We start from the raw sequence: 18533 nt of genomic DNA, 5'->3' as shown, positions 1-18533 counted from the left end.
TACAATTGTTGGCTCAAAAGGTGAACACATTTCAAAATTTGATATATCTTGCCAAACTGCTCTCTGAAAAGTTTACCAATTTACACTCTTCCCATCAGTATATGAGAGTGTCAGTTCACCACCCTCTGACAACACAATGTGTTATCATTGTGATTTTTGAGAATCTGATAATTTTAGTTCAATTTGCATTTCTTTGAGTACTAGTGTGAATGTCTTCATATAAATTTATTGGCTTTTTACATATTTATCTTCTAAAAATGCTTTGTGAGTTTTTCCATTAGCATGGTCACCTTTTTCTCATCGAATTATAAGAAATTACATAGAATATTAACAATAGTTTTGACTTTCTGTCATTTGTACTGCAAATTTTTTTTTAGAATTTGTTTGATTTTTGTTTGTAGTGTTCCCCTCCCCTAAAATAGAAGTTATAAATTTTGATATTGTTGATATATTAGTGGCTGTGGTGTCTTAGAGTCTCAATTTATAATGACCATTCCCATTATACAATAAACATTCCCAAGGTGGTGCATATAAAGCGGATTCTTCATAATTAAAAATGACTAATGTAAGCATATTTCTTCTATATCAGGTTTTAATTTCCTAGTAATGGGTTTAATGACTGAGATTTAAAAAGGTTGATTCAGATTTTTTACTTCACACACCAAAATAACATTTTCCAAATAACGTTTTGGATTTAGTTAATGAAATAAGATTTTTCTTCTTTCACATTAACTGATTCGGTAAACAATTATCAAACACTGGAGAAAAACAATAGAAAAAATAATGCCAGTTACCCTGATCTCACAGAACTATGTAATTAGTTCCCAAGATGTAGCTCTATATTTAGAAGGCATTTAATACTGATGAAATAAAACGTAAAAAGTAATGTCAGAGAAAGTATTCTTCCTTCCCTCCCTTCCTTTCCGTCCAGTCTACCCTCCCCCTCCCTTTCTCTTTTCTTCTTTTCTTCCTTTCTTTTTCTATCTTTGATTCCTTGAGAGAAGTGTCCCTCAGGCAGAGCTGTAAGGGAATAATAGGTTTGGATTGGCAGAAAAGAGGTTGGGGAGCATTTCAGGCAGTAGGAAGAGCTTACTTCAAGGCAGCAATAAGTAGGAAACCTGCAATTTTGAAAAGGCCAATCAGAGAACTGGTCACAGAGGAGCTGCGATTAATGCCAGTGGGCAAACTGATGAAGAGACTTGAGTGACAGGTTCAAGAGTTTAGGTGCCATGTGATCTGTGATGGAAACCATCTTTAAATTATGCTCTGCCATTTATCAATTATTTTACTGGAGACAGATCCCTGAATTTCTCTTAAAAGATTTATATTTAGGGAGGGATGATTATTTTTCTGTGCTTTGGAGAAAAAGGACTAGAGTGAAGTTTGATAAATTGTATACCCAAGCATCAACCATTTTCTTTAAATGATAGATTCTAAAGTCAGTCACACATGCCAGGTAGAGCAGATAGAGTTATTTTAACACAACGATTTCTGATTGATTTTCTTTAGCAACACCCAATGTGAGTAGGTCAAACTACAAATTATGTCCTGTATGATTTTCCCTTCCAGCAGTTTGCTAATAGGATCATACAACAAGAAAAAAAAAGCCTTTCTCAAGATTAAAAATATCATCTGGATAAATTTAGATTATTTTGATAGGTACATCTCAAGGGTAAACTGAATAGAAAAAAGATATCTTTATACCTATGCTTCAGCTGCCTTTCTCCTTTTCAAAATATGATCAGACATGCAATGTTGTTTTTGCTGCCTTTTTTTCCCTTAAAGAGGTAAGTGTTTACATAAGTCTCATATTTTGTTTATTCAGGACACCGTAACTTTGGAGTTTAAAAAAATAAAATTTATGTTCCTATCTGGTTATTGCCACCACTCCCCACACAAAACTAACAGTTTTTAAGTATAGTGTCATTAACACCCATAATCTGTGTGGGTTTTGAAATAAGGAAGAAAAAAGTGTTTTCTTTGTTTTTCTTTAGGAATAAGTGCTCAGAACATGAAATTATATACAACTGACATTCACTGATTTTAGGGAGGTCTGAATTTTCTACAGTTGCTGACGTTAAATTGTATTATTTTGGGTTATGAAACGCTGCCGAAACATGGCTCCAGGCAAGGTAACCACTTAGGTATATTTATCATTCTCTTTAAATATCTTTCTAAGTATACCATATGTATAATACTATGATTCTGCTGGAGTACCCCTTGTGCAAACAGGGCCTCCACCAGCAGCTGCACTGTCGGCACAATGCACAACCCCACTGATCACACAGACTAGAGTGTGACTGGTGCCTCCTGGAGTAGTGCAAAGGGGCTTGTGTGAAGATGTCTGCATGATAAAGCAAAATCCTGAAACATATTAAGTATGCTGGCTTAAACGGCAAAAAAATCAAACTATATCTCTCTATTATATTTTGTAAATTAGGGAACTATCAAAGCAGTCTTATGAGGTTTTTATATTCAAACACAAATATGTTCGTGTGGGGGATATATGTATATATATATATATATATATATATAAAACCTTTGAAAGTACAAATGATCCAAGATTTGATGTATTGTCACTTTGGTAAAATTAAAATGAATAAATATTTTTAAAATGTACTATGTATACATAATTCATGATATCAATTTTATTTTCTTAGGAAAAATTTGGGATGCTATAGCACAACGCCAGATTTTTACTCTATAAATGACTTTTCAGCTAAACCTAGTTTATACTTAAAATGTGGCAGCAACACACTTGCAAAGTATTTAATTTTATGGATTGAGAGTTCACCTATTTTTTTCTATTCAGTCTTTTAGTTTGTCAACACCCAGATGATCTCTGTCTGTCAATTTATTAGTATGGGAACATGTTTATATACGCCTGCACTTAATTTACAAAATGTGCCCAATACTTCTTGGGAATGTTCTAGGGAGCTCTACCTCCTTATTAGTATTTGGTGCTGTCAGTGCTCCAGCTGGCCATTCTAATAGGTGTGTAGTGCTATCCTATTGTTTTAATTTGCATTTCCCTGATGAAATATGATGTGGAACATCTTTTCATATGCTTATTTGCCATCTGTATATCTTCTTGGTAGTGGTGTGTGTTAAGGTGTTTGGACCATTTTATAATCAGACTGTTGTCTTACTGTTGAGTTCTAAGAGTTCTTTGTATATTCTGGATCAAGTGTATTTCTTGCAAATATTTACTCCCAGCCTGTGGCTTATCTTTACATTCTCATGATATTGACTTTCCCAGAACAGAAATTTTTGATTTTAATGAGGTCCAGCTAATCAACTGTTTCTTTCATGAACTGTGCCTTAATGTTGTATCTTAAAGTCATTGCCATACCCAAGATCATCTAGGTTTTTCCCTGTCATGATCTAGGAGTTTTATAGTTTTGTGTTTTACATTTAGATCTATGGTCCACTTCAAGCTAATTTTTTATGCAGTGTAAGTTTTGTGTCTAGATTCGTTTCTTGTTCCAGCACCATTTGTTAAAAATGCTACTTTGTTCCATTGCATTACTTTTCTCCTTTGTAAAAGATCAATTGAGTATATTTAAAAGGGTCTATTTCTGGATTCTCTATTCTGTTCTATTAATCTATTTGCCCATTCTTTACCATTGTCACACTGTCTTGATTACTTTAGCTTTATAGTAAGTCTTGAAGTTGGATAGTGTCAGTTCTCCAACTTTCTTCTTCTTCTTCAACATTGTATTGGCTATTCTGAGCCTTTTGCATCTCCATATAAACTTTAAAATGAGTTGTTTGATATTCATAAAATAACTTTTTGAGACTTTTATTGTGATTGCATTTAATCTATACATCAAATTGGGAAGGACAGGCATCATAACAGTAATGAGTCTTCCTATCCATGATCATAGACCATCCTTCTCCATTTATTTAGTTCTTTATTTCATTTATCAGAGTTTTGCAGTTCCACTCATATAGACCTTGTACTTATTTTTTCTAAATTTATACCTAAGTATTTTATTTTTTTGGACAAATGGTAAAGTGGCAAAAAGAACTACTGAAGATAGGCCTTTAGTAATGTGGTGGTGAGGTATGAGGTTAGAGAACATGTTCTATGGTTCTATGATTACATCGAACATGTTCTATAGTTCTATGATTACATCTCAGTCTTTTAGGAAGCCTGTGCCTCTGGACTGCAAATTTCACAAGAGTTTTTGCCTTTTTCTCCCTCTTTAGATGGGACAGGATGGCTAGAGTGGGTTGAAGTTGGGTGTTTGCATTTGCCCGGGTTGGTCAGACTATGATAACACCTCAGCAGGTTAGACTCTGGTTAACCCCATTCCCTTAAGTACAGGACTTGTTAAGAATAAATAAGTGATCTGGCATATTTTGATATGGTTCTTTTTCCTCTCACCCTGCCAGAAGCACAATGGGAAGGATTAATATTTACTATGGACTTCTGATCAGGCTCTGTGAGGTAAATCTCACAATAGAGTGGGGCCCCTCAGGACTGGGTCCATTTGGAGTTTTTAACTCTCAGAGTTATTGGCACTGAGCCTCCACTGAGTAGTTCATCAGTTATAGTTCAGGTTTTCCTAACTTGGCACTGGGTCCTATGGCAGTTTCCACTCATAAGTCTGTTACAATAAGCCACAATGGTCTGTATTTGCCTATCTCTCTAATCTTGGGGGTAACCATTTGCTCTGTGTCCTTCCCTCTCATATGGATCCAAGAGTTGTTGACTTTCAGTCTGTTCAGTTTTTTACTTGTCATTAGGATAGAGTGGAGAATTCAAACTCCTTACATGCAGATGTGGAAACCAGTACTCCCACCTATGGTTTTTAGAAATTTTACTATGGAATGTTTAGATGTGGACATTTGTATTTGGAGTTCACAGTGAATCAAATCTAAAGTGGTTTAAAGTTTGTTATTTCCAGAAAATGAACTCTTTGAATGTTGTGTCTATCTCCTCATTCTGGAATTGACTTGTTTATCTCTATGTCAGACCTTTTTCACTCTATCAATATTCTTCTACACCTTTTACTGTGTTTATCATGATAGCTTTTGCATACCCATGCTTCATCTTAGTATTTTATTTTGACTTATCTTCCAATTTACCAATTTTCTCTTCATTCATGACTAACCTGTTGTTAAACACATCTATTTGGTTATTAATTTCAATTATTATATCTTCTAATTCCAGAATTTCCATTTAGTTTTCTTAAAAAATTTTTTTTTAACTTGTATTTATTATTGAGAGACAGAGAGAGACAGAGCATGAGCATGAGGGGCAGACAGGGACACAAAGAATCCGAAGCAGGCTCCAGGCTCTGAGCTGTCAGCACAGAGCCCAGTGGGGGGGGGGGGGGGGGGAGGGGGGTGTCGGGCTTGAACTCACAAACCTGATCATGACTTGAGCGGAAATCGGATGCTTAACTGACTGAGCCACCCAGGTGCCCCCATTTAGTATTCTTAATATTTTCTAATATTCTGCTGAAATTCACTGTCTTGTATTTTATTTTCCAGAATATTTCTTATTTCTTAAGCGTAATTATTTTACAGTATATGGCTAATAACTCCATTATCTGAAACACTTATGGGTCTGTTTCTATTTCTGTGTGCCTCATACTTTTACTGAGTGATAGACACCGGTTACAAAAACAGTTGGTATTATTTGAAGTGTAGCATGAGTTTGTTTTACTTACAGACGAGGTTAACAGCACTATACATGGATAATCTTAAATTTACCAAAAACTGAGATAACTTGAAGCTGAGGTTCAGTTTATGTGAAGGCTGATTTTTTAAAGTATGGTCCTTTGGAGTCCCAACATGCAGCTTGTGGGATTTGCTATATTTCCCTTCTCCTCCAGTTTTTGTTCTCACACCAAACCATTTCTGGCTCACTTGTTGAGCTCCAATTGTTTTGAGTTTTGGTAGCTCCAATACCTTCAAACATTTTAAGTCTTAAAAAAAACTTGTCCAGCTTTTCTAGTTGTTCTCAGTGGAAGTATTGGGGCAAATTATAATTTGTCATTATAGGATATGTCTACTGTTATAGGAAATAGATTTGTTAATAGGTTAGACTCATTTTCCAGTTTGGGGTGAGGTAGAAATCTAGCTTTTTAAATGAAACACATAGCCAATTATCCCGACTGGTTTTAAATGCCACCTTTCTAAATACTTGTATATGTTGTATACTAGAAATACACATATGCATGGGTTTAATGATAAATTTCACATTGAAGGAAAACTAAACTATCATATATAAACTATATAATCAACCAAATGCTAATGGTGATGATGATGATAATGAAGGAGGAGGTGAAGGATGGGGAGGAGGAGAAGAAAAAGGAGGAAGAAAGGACAAGAAGGAGAAGGAGGAAAAGGAGAAGGCATTGCCATATCATATTCTAAAACAGTCTATAAAGTTATGGTAGTTAAAATAATATGGTATTAAGACAGGGACTGGCAAACAGAACGATGAGAACACTGGTCAAAGATGAGACAACTTGAGGATTAATAAGAATAGTAATTAAAATGGATCAAAATGCAAATAAAAATGTGTGCTATTAAGTCAAAGTCTATATTAGTTTCCTATTCCTGCTATAGCAAATTACCACAAACTTGATGGCTTAAAACAATGCAGATTTATTTATTTTACAGTTATGGATATGAGAAGTTCTCAACTTAGCATATTGACAGGGCTGCATTCATTCTAGAGGCTCTAGAGGAGAATGTTTCCTTGCCTTATCCATCCCCTAGAGGCCACCTTAATTCCTTGGTTCCTGGTCTTTTCTTCCATTTTTAAGGCCATCAGTAGCACCTTTAAACTTCTCTCCTTTGTCTCTGACTCTGACTTCCCTTTTTCCCTTTCTCTCTTATAAGAAAATTTATGATTACACTGAGCCCACTTAGATAATCCAGGATAATCTCCCCCTCTCAAATCCTTTAATTTAGTCAATCTGCAATGTCCCTTTTGCCATGTAAGGTTATAAATTCAGAGGTCCTGAATTTATTGAATTAGCATGCAAGCATCTTGAGGTGGTGGGGGCATCAGTCAGTCTACCACAAGTACTTTTGGAGGATATTAAAAATCCAATTTATTATTCTGAAAACTATTAAAGAAAGGAGAAGAATCTAGCACTCATCCTGTCTTTTCTATATGAACTGTATCTCAGTTGAATCAAATAATTGAAGAGTGGAAGTTTCTATTCATGGAAATATCCAGCCCATAAATGAAAAAAAGCATGATGACATAGAATATCACCATTTTTTAACCCTTAATGAAATAATAGATCTAGGTAATAATGGTCAGTGGTTGCTAACATCACAAAAAAAGAGAAAACCAGACATTATTTGCTTCCTGATATAAATATACAAAACCACCTATAAATTCTTCTTGCTAAACATCTGAACTGAAGTCTAGCCAGTCTTCTGACATTTAACTACCCATTTGCTAGAAACATGGAAGGTAGAGAAATGTTAAGAATACCACAGGAATGCAATTGTGAAAGTAGCTGTGGAAAATTCTATAGGATAGAAGATGTGGATACTTCAACAAACAAATTACAAAGAAATTAAAAAATGCAAATAGTGAGGCTATAAACTTAAAATGACTTAAGAATCTAATTGCAACATAGGTATTTTATTTGGGTGCTATTTCAAACAAACAAACATACAAACAAACAAAGTGATACATAAATAAAACACAAATACACACCAGTTATAAGATAATCAGGGGCTTTTGAACACTGGCTGCACAACTGATGATATTGAAGAGTTACTTTAAATTCATTATATTTTAGAGTCACATATTAAAATACTTAACTATTATGGGCATAAGCTCACGTATGAGAGTTAATATCTAATTCCTTCTATTTTATATATGATTGAAATGTTCCACAACAAAAAAAAAAATTAAGAATTACTTGGTAAAGAGCCACCATAATCATAGCACTATGACTGTGATTACTCTGAGTTTATAGGTTAATTTGAAATGACATGATATCTTCATAAAACTGAGTCTTCTAAACTGGAAACATGTTTTACATTCCATTTACTCAGAATGAAAAAAAAAACTATCTTTACTGAAACTACTCAATTTTTTTTTTTGTATAATTCTGTAACATTTTTGTTAGGTTCATTTATAAAAATGTTATGGTTTTTATTTTTATCAATGTGATCCTTTTCTATTGGGTTATTATTAATATAATAAGAAAATATTTTCTTAATGATGGTTTTATATCATACCATCTGCAAACAATGAAAGCTTTGTGTCTTGTTGTCAATACTTATCTTTTCTTCTATTTCTGACTTCTTTTTTGTTTTACTACATTGGCTAGGAACTAAAAAGCAATGTTGGTAATAATAATTAGCCTTGTCTTGTTCCTGATGGGCATTTTAACGTTTTCATTAAGATATTTGTAGAGAGTTTTTTGTGTTGGTATATTCTGAGTTAAGAGTGTAATTATTTTTTTTTCAAAGAGTGTAATTCTATATTACTGATTAATTGAAGTCTAGTTAAAGTGAAAAATGAGTGTCTAATTTTCTCAAATACTTTACCATATCTATGGAGATGGTCACTTGGTTTTTCTTCCCTTAATCTGATAATGTACAGAATTACATTAACAGATATCTCAGTGTTAAATAATCCTTAAATATGTGGAATATATCCTATTTGAAGACCCAATCCTCTGCTATATTTCACTTCCTAATATTTTATTTAAGATTGTTGCATCTATTTTCATACCTGAGATTGCCCATAACTTTTATTCTTTTTTACTTTTGGTTATAATTCATTACCAATTCATGGAATCAGTTGAAACATTCTCAGAATTATACTAACTTCAAAGAATGAGTTGAAAGTTCTCCATCTCCTTCTATCCTCTATCACAATTTACATAAAAGGGAATGATCTACTTTAGAAATTTTGGTGAAACTAGCCTGTAAAATTGTCTAGGTCTGATGCCACTTTTACATTTGGATTTTTCAATATGTTACATAATTATCATTCTACTAAGATCATCAATATTCTTTTAAGTAAATATTGGTATAGTTCCGAGTATTGTTTTTTTGTAGATTTTCAAACCTATCAACATGAAATTGTACCTGATATCTTAATAAGAGTTTTCAAATCTTATTTTAAATCTCAAAGATCTCTATTAGTTAATTTTTCAAGAATACAGCAACCTTTAAAACTCTCTTAAGACTATTAATCGGACTTCAAGTCTTCTACCACTTGCTCTATCAACTCTGTTCCTTAGCTATTCTTTGATTTGTTCATAGAGTTTCATGTCTATCTATGATTTTGCTTTCCTCAACTGCTTGGTGATTTGGGGCTGCCATTTAAAATCTTTACATTAGATAATCCTTGTTCACTTGCCTGGCGATGTTTGTGTGCCATAGCTTGCCACTAGAGACTGTAGGAGAGGGGCAAATAAGAATGGTAGCTAGATGCACCAATAAGTTATATTTAGGGTATATTCATGATCTCTCCTGGAAACCTCAGAACTGCTCTCCTCTTCGGTGGCAATGTCCACAGTGGTTTCTTCAGTTTTGGGGAAAATGCTATGGAGTCCCTGTGCTCTGCACAGGCAGCAGAAGTGAAGGAGCTGAATGGCGCAGTTGCTCTGAAAGCAGTTCCCTACATGCTTTTGGCTTTTTTCCCACTAAAGCTTTTCCTATTTCTGTATCAATTGAGCAATGCCTAAGGAAACTTCACTAACTCTGTAGCATCTTCTTTGTGCATACAGGGCTGTGGTTTCATCTAACCAGAAATCTATAATTTTACATGTCATAAAATCTTTTATCCATAACATTGTGGATTTTGAAATTTCTGGCCTCGCATGGGATTTTGGATGGAAGAGTTGTACATGTCGGCTTAATTCACTCTTTTGATAAAATCACTCATCCCTCTTGCAAAGACTCTCTCTGTTTCTTTTGGGGATTTCTTTATCCTCTGTCACCCACTCAATAAGTTCTACTTTAGTCTTTGGGTAGCATTACTCCACTCCTCTGGCCACAGTAGTTAATCAAGGGTGGACACGTGGCATAAACATAGCCAATAATGTTAACACTGTGAGGAATATTTCCCCTTTTTCATAGATGTGCTAAACCAGAGCTGCTTCTATCAGGTCTCCCACCAGTTGGGAGGAAGACTGTCTGCAGTAGAGGGGAACGAGACCAAAGCAAAAAGAATCAGAGAAAAGAGATGAAAAACATCTAAGAGAGATGAAAGATTGAGATACATGCGTGTATACACATACACTCTTAACTACATTGTTTGACTACAATTAACCTCTGTCCAGCTCACCCCTGTATTTACCAGTTAGTGATCACGTAATACACCTTTCCTTTTTTAATTGGTTGAACTATTTTGAGTGGAATTTCTTTCACTGCACCAAAAAACTTACAGTACACTGACTATCTCATTCACAACCTTCAGATTTCCTCTTTGATTTCACTTGTTCCTAGAAACCCCTATAAGCTTAAATCTACAAGTTAGGTGTTCCTCTTTGTCTTCTATTTGTTCCCAGAGGATCATAATATTTGGGGCCCTATACTATAATGAATTATTTAATCACCTCTCTCCTCTCATTAGACAGTCAACCCCTTGAGGACAAGAATTGTTGCTTATCACTGTGGATCTCTGGAAGTTAGCACAAAACCCACAATGCCATAGGAACTGGGTCACATGTTGAATGAATAAATAAATAACTTATAATTGTATCATTTAGTAGATGCCTTGTGCTAAATACCTGAGTAGAACCATGACTTTGGGTATCTGCTATGAGTTTTTGATCATCACCATTGCTAATACCTGAAAGTATTCTTTTTGTGTGCAATTATTAAATGTTATTTGTGGTTTTCAGGTAACAAAAGAAAGAACATAGCAGTTTCCAGATTTCTCTCTGGATGGGGCCTTAGGCCAAGGAAGGATATAGATCATATCCCCTAAGGAGAGTCTGTTTCCCTTACAATTCTTATGTCAGAGGATCTGTGAGCTAACTGCATTGTCAAAACAAGTCTTGGTGAGCTGGCTTAAATGACTGAAAGGCAGTCCTCATCTCTTTAAAGTGAGTGAAACTCATACACTTCATCCTTTCAGGTGGCTACAGCCACAGGTATTTGCTGCCTCCATTCTGTCATTATCCTGGTTTGTTCCGGTTGCTTACTACCTTTTCAACGTATATGATCTGTGAACCACTGAATGAACTACAAAACATGTCGTTTATAGAACTCTATCTATCAGAAATATTCCTACATTATGCAGCATCTCATGTCAAGAATAATAATTTACTGAAAATGTGCCTCTATGATCTAAGCACAACATGAAATTTTTTGAAAAAGGTGAGTAGAGATTAGCCAGAAACAATTGCTAAATGCAAACACCAATTCCTTTAAACTAAAACCCAAGAAAAGTATGAGTATGACTTATTTATGTCCTATTAACAACTAAAATTAATATTTAACAATTATTCATAGAGGGGATTTATATATTTTGTTATAATTGCCTATCCACAATTAAGAGAGAAACTAAATTTTGTCAGTGTTCTTTAACTTGAACACCAGCCTGAGAGTTAAGCTTGGAACATTTATGCATTTGTTGTGTGGACCTTGTTTGCTCTCAGAGCACTGAGGTCAGCATGAATAATCACATTAACAGGGCAAGCCTCTGCATCCTGTATGAAAGGTTGTTAATTAAAAAACAGATATTAGCACCAAGGGTTATCAGACACTTCAACAATGTCATTAAATATTATAGTATAATACCTGCTTTGGTTAATCCTTTAAAATTCCAAGAGTGGCCTAATTCCTGAAGACCCAAAATCCCTTCATTAAAGATTATTTTTTATAACTCTGGTCAGCTTGGAGAAAATGTAAATGACAAAGGAAAATAAAAGCACCAATCCCAGTCTACTTTCTCCATTTTATCTTTCCATAAGCATAAATGTCACCTAAATATATCCTTACAACAAAGAAGAAAGGCACGATTGTGCAACTAACAAAGAGAAAAGGGAATTCAAATTCCTTTATGAAACTTTTTCTTGATGATTCTAAGTATCTGCTTATGCTACTGGCAAAGCCATTATCATTTTCCCAAAGTTTTGCTGAATAAATTATATAGCATTGTATTCTAAACTGATAATTTTTGCACCTGTTGCACTATATGATGTAATTCTCTCATGGAAATGTTGTCAGTGAAACTTTGTCAAGTGACACCTAATTTAAGCTCGTATGAGGAGACCACAAAGAAGAAATTTTAGAGAAGTCAAAGGCACAAAGGGCTCCTTGTTTTCCTTCAATTAACTTAAAAGGCCCACATGAGAACAAGTACCCAAATGGAAGATGAGTAACAGTGACTGAGGTGTTTATGAAGTAGGCATTTTATTAAATCCAGAACAACAGCACCCTGGCAGATATAATAGTTGGCACATTCCACCTGGTGCTTAGTATCAAGAAATTAAAAAGATAACATAAATATCCCTTTATTCACCATTTATGTGATTTAATTTTTTTTAATACTTATTATTTTTTAAGAGAAAGAGAGAGGGAGGCAGAGCGTGAGTGGGGGAGGGACAGGGAGAGAGGGACACACAGAATCCAAAGCAGGCTCCAGGCTCTGAGCTGTCAGCACTGAGTCCAAGGCGGGGCTCGAACCCATGGACCGCGAGATCATGACCTGAGCCCAAATCCAACGCCCAACCTACTGAGCCACCCAGGAACCCCTATTCATTATTTATTTGTGACCATGGCCACTCCTATGTCTGATACTTCTAGGCAACATAGACTTCTCAAGTAGTTGGGAACCTAAGGAGCACTTTTTATGGCATCTTTAGCCTCCTTAAGATGTTTTCTTACCTCGGATTAATTTGTAGCAATTATGAACATGTGATTATACATAAAGCTGTTCCAAAATATCTTAAGGTAGACCATTTATTGTAGAAATGCTATTGTATTCAATGTCACTGAATCACTTATGTAGTATTAATTGAGGGGCCACTATGGTTCATTCTACACTATGCTTTGGTAGAAAGGCATCACCTCATCCTTGCCTTCAAGGAAATTACAGTTTGGTTGTGCTGACTATATCAATCCACAAAAAATAATTAGAAAACCATATAGCACAGTGCATATTTATGTGCTTATACGTGTAAAAAGAGTAGCCAATATTCAGCAGAAAGAGATCAACCAGAATAAAATAATAGAATGTGATTAAAGAGTTTGTCTAAACCTTTCCTTTGAGATGTGATGCAATTAAGGAAGGTTTGCTTCATTGAGGAAGTGGGATTTGAATTAGACCTTAAAAATGATTAGATTGAAAAAATGCGATATTAGAAGAGATTTAACTGAATTAATTTATCTCACTTTTCCCAATTTTCTTTGTATGAAGACATACATAACCCGTTCAGCTTTTCTTTGTCAAATAATCCATAAATACATAAAGTATATGTGATTAACAATGCCTTTAATGCGAAAAGACAGCTTATTTTCTTAATCCAATGCTCGCTTTATGTAATTATTCTTTTTGCAAACTACTAGTTGGTTATATTAACACTCGAGTAATCTTGACAAGAAGTTGCTTTAAGCAGTTAAAGATCCAGATGCCGATCAGCATGCATTAAGTGATTCAGCTTAATTGGTTCCATCTAGATAAATTACTTACCTCAGTTCCTATCACAATTTCTTCCCTGGTAGAGTAGAATAGAAACTCATATAGCTTGTAGTGTTGAAATAAGCTGAAATACAAAATAAATGTGCAACTCTGATAAATTTATTTTAGTAAAGAAAGCAAATATGTAAGAGTATTTATGAAAGGGAAATTGTTCATATTGAGCAAGACATTAAACACTAACATGGAGTGAGCTACCTGTTTTATTCCAAATGAATTGTCCAGAAATGGTAAAAAACTAAAGATTTACTTTTTTGAGATGTTGACAGTATAACACAGTACCGAATATAAGATCAGTCAATTAATCTGTGATGAATGGATAGGTTTGGGATAAGGGAGCAATTAAATTGCATCTGGGCTTTTCTTGGTTGGCAATCAAATAATGCAGTGTCCCTAAATAACACCAAACTGCACATTATTTTTCATGTTTTGCTTTAAACTGGAGTCAGTTTCCTCTGGAATGAATGGACTGAAATCTATAATCTACATCTGTATTATTTACTTCTCACATTCTCAAACTGATTCAAGATTAAATTAATCTCTGATAACACCTGAAAATGATGCAGCATGTACTGAAATCCATTTAGGAGTTGTCTGATTTTCCTGTAGAATATTTGTTCACACGTCAAAGAGAGGAATTAATATAAGACAGGTAATTTCTTCAATTTTTACCCTAAAGAGCAGGTGGTCAGTGTCTAAAGACCATGAAGAGCTAAAGAATAGGAGCCTCTTAAAACAAGTATTTCTGGTAAGTTTAAAGATCTCAGCAATGTGTTATTGAGAGTTAAAAATTTACTGAAGGGCTGATTTCTAATATCCTGTTTGTGATAATATTTGAATTTTTCTAATTCTTTTCCTGCTGGTTGGGAAAATTAATAGACTCATAATACAGCAAAATGCCCAAGAACAAAAAAATTGTCTTACTGGTTTCTCTTTCACTCTGGTGCCTTTTGCTATTCAAGAAAATTGATTTTAATATAACTTAGAAATTAACATTTGCAAAATGTAGCTACAGAGCATGTATAATAATGGCTTCTCCTGAATGCTGTAATGGATCAAAGTTTCAATTCATTTGAAATCAATGAAGAAATCCTCAGGCAGCTGGGTCTCTCTGAGTTATATCAGCAGTTGATTTCACTACTAACACAATCCATTAAAAAGTGATGGGTATGCAGACTCAGTCATGGTATTATTATTCTTTTTTTTTTTGAGGCGGGGTGGGGGGACCTCGTACATTCAAATTATTCCTCAACACTCAGAAAACTAACTTAGCTTTTGACATTACTTTGATTTGTTGGCTAGAAAATACATCAAGATTAGTGAAGTTTGATGATTCAATGAAGCAAAATAAATTCAAATTCTCCTTTCCTTACATTGCTTACCTAGAGAAAGCTTTAAGGTTAAAAATATTATACTGGCAATAACTGATTGAGTAGAAAAAATAAAGACTGTAGAGTATTTGGAAACAACTTGGCTTCTTCTGTGTGAATTAGTGTAAAATTTTTTCTTCCATCTTATGTTACACAAAGAAGTTAATTCATAAATCTTCCTTCCTGCAATTTTATAATCTTTCAGCCTCACTCTCCTCATTGCATATAGGAATTAGATTGTCTCATGCTAAAGGGGAAATTCACTTCTCACAATGAAAATAAAATGCATGACTTGGATGCAGTGGTCAAAGAAGCGAGCTGGGGCAAGACCAGGACTAGGGTAAGATAGATGAGAGGAGGAAGGCACCTAACGAGGCACTTTTCAGGGGTGGGTCAAGTTGCCTCCATTACTTCGCTCTGGTCCCCATCTTGGTTGGGGTCTGTAACTTTACCAGGGAACTATTAGGTAACTTCCTCTGGGAGTGAAGTGACACCTCTGTTATGGGAATACATTTCTTCCCTCTTCCTTTGGAAGGAAGACTTCCAGCTGACTCAAGCCCCTAGACTATTTTGTCAAATACCTTGTCATAGTTCTAAATAAAAGGGAGAAGCCTAAGAAATAAAATGGGTCAAGACATCTGGGCTCACTGCCAGGAAGTATACCCTGTTGTGCACAGAGGGGCAGTGTTGATTTTCTTATATTGAGTAAATGCCTATGCACATTACCTTCACCTAATTTCCAAGGAATAGGTAGAATACACAATGACACAAGTGTAGTGGGACCAGATATATCTAAGTGATGTCTTATATTAAAAAGCTGCAGTAGCATTTATATGCATATGTATATGCATATGCATATGCATATGTATATCATATGTATATGCATATGCATATGTATATGTATATCATATGTATATGATGGAATATACAATTTATATTCTATTAACAGTATCAAACAAAATTCCAATTTTATTGCTAGTTAAGTTTCACGTGGTATGGGTCATGTTCTAAAAACTACTCTTCCTGAATTGACGAGGGCTTACATTGGTTGAGTAAATTTAATATCAGATTAAATTGAAACATGCTTACACTATATAAAACATAATATGAGTTAGCTTCATATTTATAAAACTTCTTTGTAGTCATTAAAATGAAAAATATTATATGGTTTAATTGCCATTAAATGTATATATGTGGACCTATGAGGCATTCTAAATAGGTATTGTAGAAAAGCACATTTCTTTTTATACAACTTCAGTACCAATTCTAGATATCCTACTAACTGATATTTTATTTTCTGTAAAAGGTGCATTTAAAATGTATAAGTTCCTTGGACAGAAGACATGAATAGACACTTTTCCAAAGAAGACACCCAGATGGCTAATAGATACAAAAAAGATGCTCAACATCACTTGTCATCAGGGAAATACAAATCAAAACCTGTCAGAATGGCTAAAATTAACAACACAAGAAACAACAGGTGTTGGCGAGGATGCAGAGAAAGGGGAACCCTCTTGTACTGTTGGTGGAAATGCAAATTGGTATAGCCACTCTGGAGGACAGTATGGAGGTTCCCCAAAAAACTAAAAATAGAACTGCTCTACAATCCAGGAGTTGCACCACTAGGCATTTACTCAAAGGATACAAAAATAACGATTTGAAGAGGTAGTGTACCCCAGTGTTTATAGCAGCTTTAACAACAAGAACCAAACTATTGAGAGAGCCCAAATGTCCATCAACTGCTGATTGGATAAAGAAGATGTATATATGTACAACGGAATATTACCCAGCCATCAAAAAGAATGAAATCTTGCCATTTGCAGTGATACAGATGGACCTAAGTGTATTATGCTAAGCAAAATAAGTCAGTCAGAGAAGACAGATACCATACGATTTCACTCGTATGTGGAATTTAAGAAACAAAACAGATGAACATATGGATAGAGGGGAAAAAGAGGAGAGAGGAAAACAAACCACAAGAAACCCTTAAACACCGAGAACAAACTGAGGGTTGATGGAGGAAAGTGGGTGGAAGATGAGCTAAATGGGTGATGGGTATTAAGGAGGGCATTTACTGGAATGAGCACTGGGTGTTGTATGTAAGTGATGAATTACTGGAATCTACTCCTGAAACCAATATTGCACTGTATGTTAACCAAAATTTGAATAAAAAATTTAAAAGTGTATAACTTATTTGAAATCACAATATGAAGATTTAATGTCATCAAAAATAGTTCTGATTTGCTTCACGTGACCAATCTCTCAAACATTTTATGGTTGTTGTTGTTGTTTTTAGAAATGAGAATAGAAATTTTTGGTAAGTAAAGTTACTCTGGTTAGCATTTAATGATGACTAACACTGACATCCCTTCCTAACTTAATTTTCTGAAATGAAATGTCAAGTAATAGACTCATGAGCATCCTTCGATTAAAGAGAAAAGAGGTGCAATCTTGCACCATCTAGAAGATGTCAGTAGGGCACCTGCATAGAGTTGTGCTGCTATGGTTAGCTATCAGTCCTGGTGCCCATCATAAACCCCCTGGGCTTAGAGCTCAGATGTAAAAATGTGTTCTTCAAAGAGAAACCTGGCAGTTTCAAATAGATAAAGAAGAGAAAGAAGGTTGCTATACAAATATGCAGAAAATTCCCCTCACCTAGGGATTACCAAACTCTGATGGGCAAAAAGACCTTGGGGAGCAAGGTTTCCAGTTCTGGATTTCCATTCCCTTCCTGCCTCCAACACAGGGACCTTGCTTTACTCTAATTGATATGAAGGGTACTGCAGCTCTTAGCGAGAGACACACATTAGGAGGTATATATTTTACATTAAGAAATCAAATTATATCCAATGCTATTATATAAAAACATTTTATATCATATTCTATTATTAATTCATGCCAGAAACCAGCATATAAACCTTATCATATTAAACACATTAATATTTAAAAAGCTTCCAGACTACAGCCAGGATCCTTGCCAAGCAAATCATGAGCATGTCTAGGACATCATGCAGCACCCTTTATTTTGGAATTTTAAAATTTAAAATTGGAAAACACTGCAGTGTATAGTGTTGGAGGAAAAAAAGATATTCTGCAGAAGCTTTTAGTTAGGCAAAAGACAGATTTTTTTTACCAACTCTTGTTTAAATATTTGCAAACTCTCAAAATGTCCTTTGGGAAAGATGCATGCCTCTAATGCAGACCTTGTGACAGATTATATAAAAGGCCAATTTCTTAGTTCACCACTGAAGAATCACTGTAATAAAAATATTTCCCCTCAATTCACCATAATTTCCTAAGCACAGAGAAAAACTTAATGAGTTTAATTGGTTAATACTACAAAGTATTTCAGGGCACATAATAAATTTGAGGAAGCATGGATATATACCTCTCTAACTTCTAGCACAAAGAATTTCAAATAAATGTTTAAATGGAAATTAATGTTGTTCTAAAATGTAAAATTTTGATGTCAAGGCCCACTACCTAAAATATAAAGTCCATTGTAATCAAGTTAG

The 18533-nt window shown here is 34.6% G+C and overlaps 1 protein-coding gene across 2 annotated transcripts in view; it reads right to left on the bottom strand.

Annotated features, from left to right (window-relative positions):
* The window catches only part of CABCOCO1 (ciliary associated calcium binding coiled-coil 1), a 119108-nt gene that overhangs the window by 70170 nt on the left and 30405 nt on the right, over positions 1-18533 (bottom strand). For both annotated transcript variants that reach the window (XM_043596432.1, XM_043596431.1), the window contains one exon: positions 13643-13715. In XM_043596432.1, coding sequence (XP_043452367.1) covers positions 13643-13715 — 73 coding nt within the window. The remainder of the gene's footprint in view (positions 1-13642; positions 13716-18533) is intronic.

This window comes from Prionailurus bengalensis, chromosome D2, assembly GCF_016509475.1.
Source record: "Prionailurus bengalensis isolate Pbe53 chromosome D2, Fcat_Pben_1.1_paternal_pri, whole genome shotgun sequence".
Lineage (NCBI taxonomy): Eukaryota > Metazoa > Chordata > Mammalia > Carnivora > Felidae > Prionailurus > Prionailurus bengalensis.
This window is presented reverse-complemented; position numbering and strand designations above follow the sequence as displayed.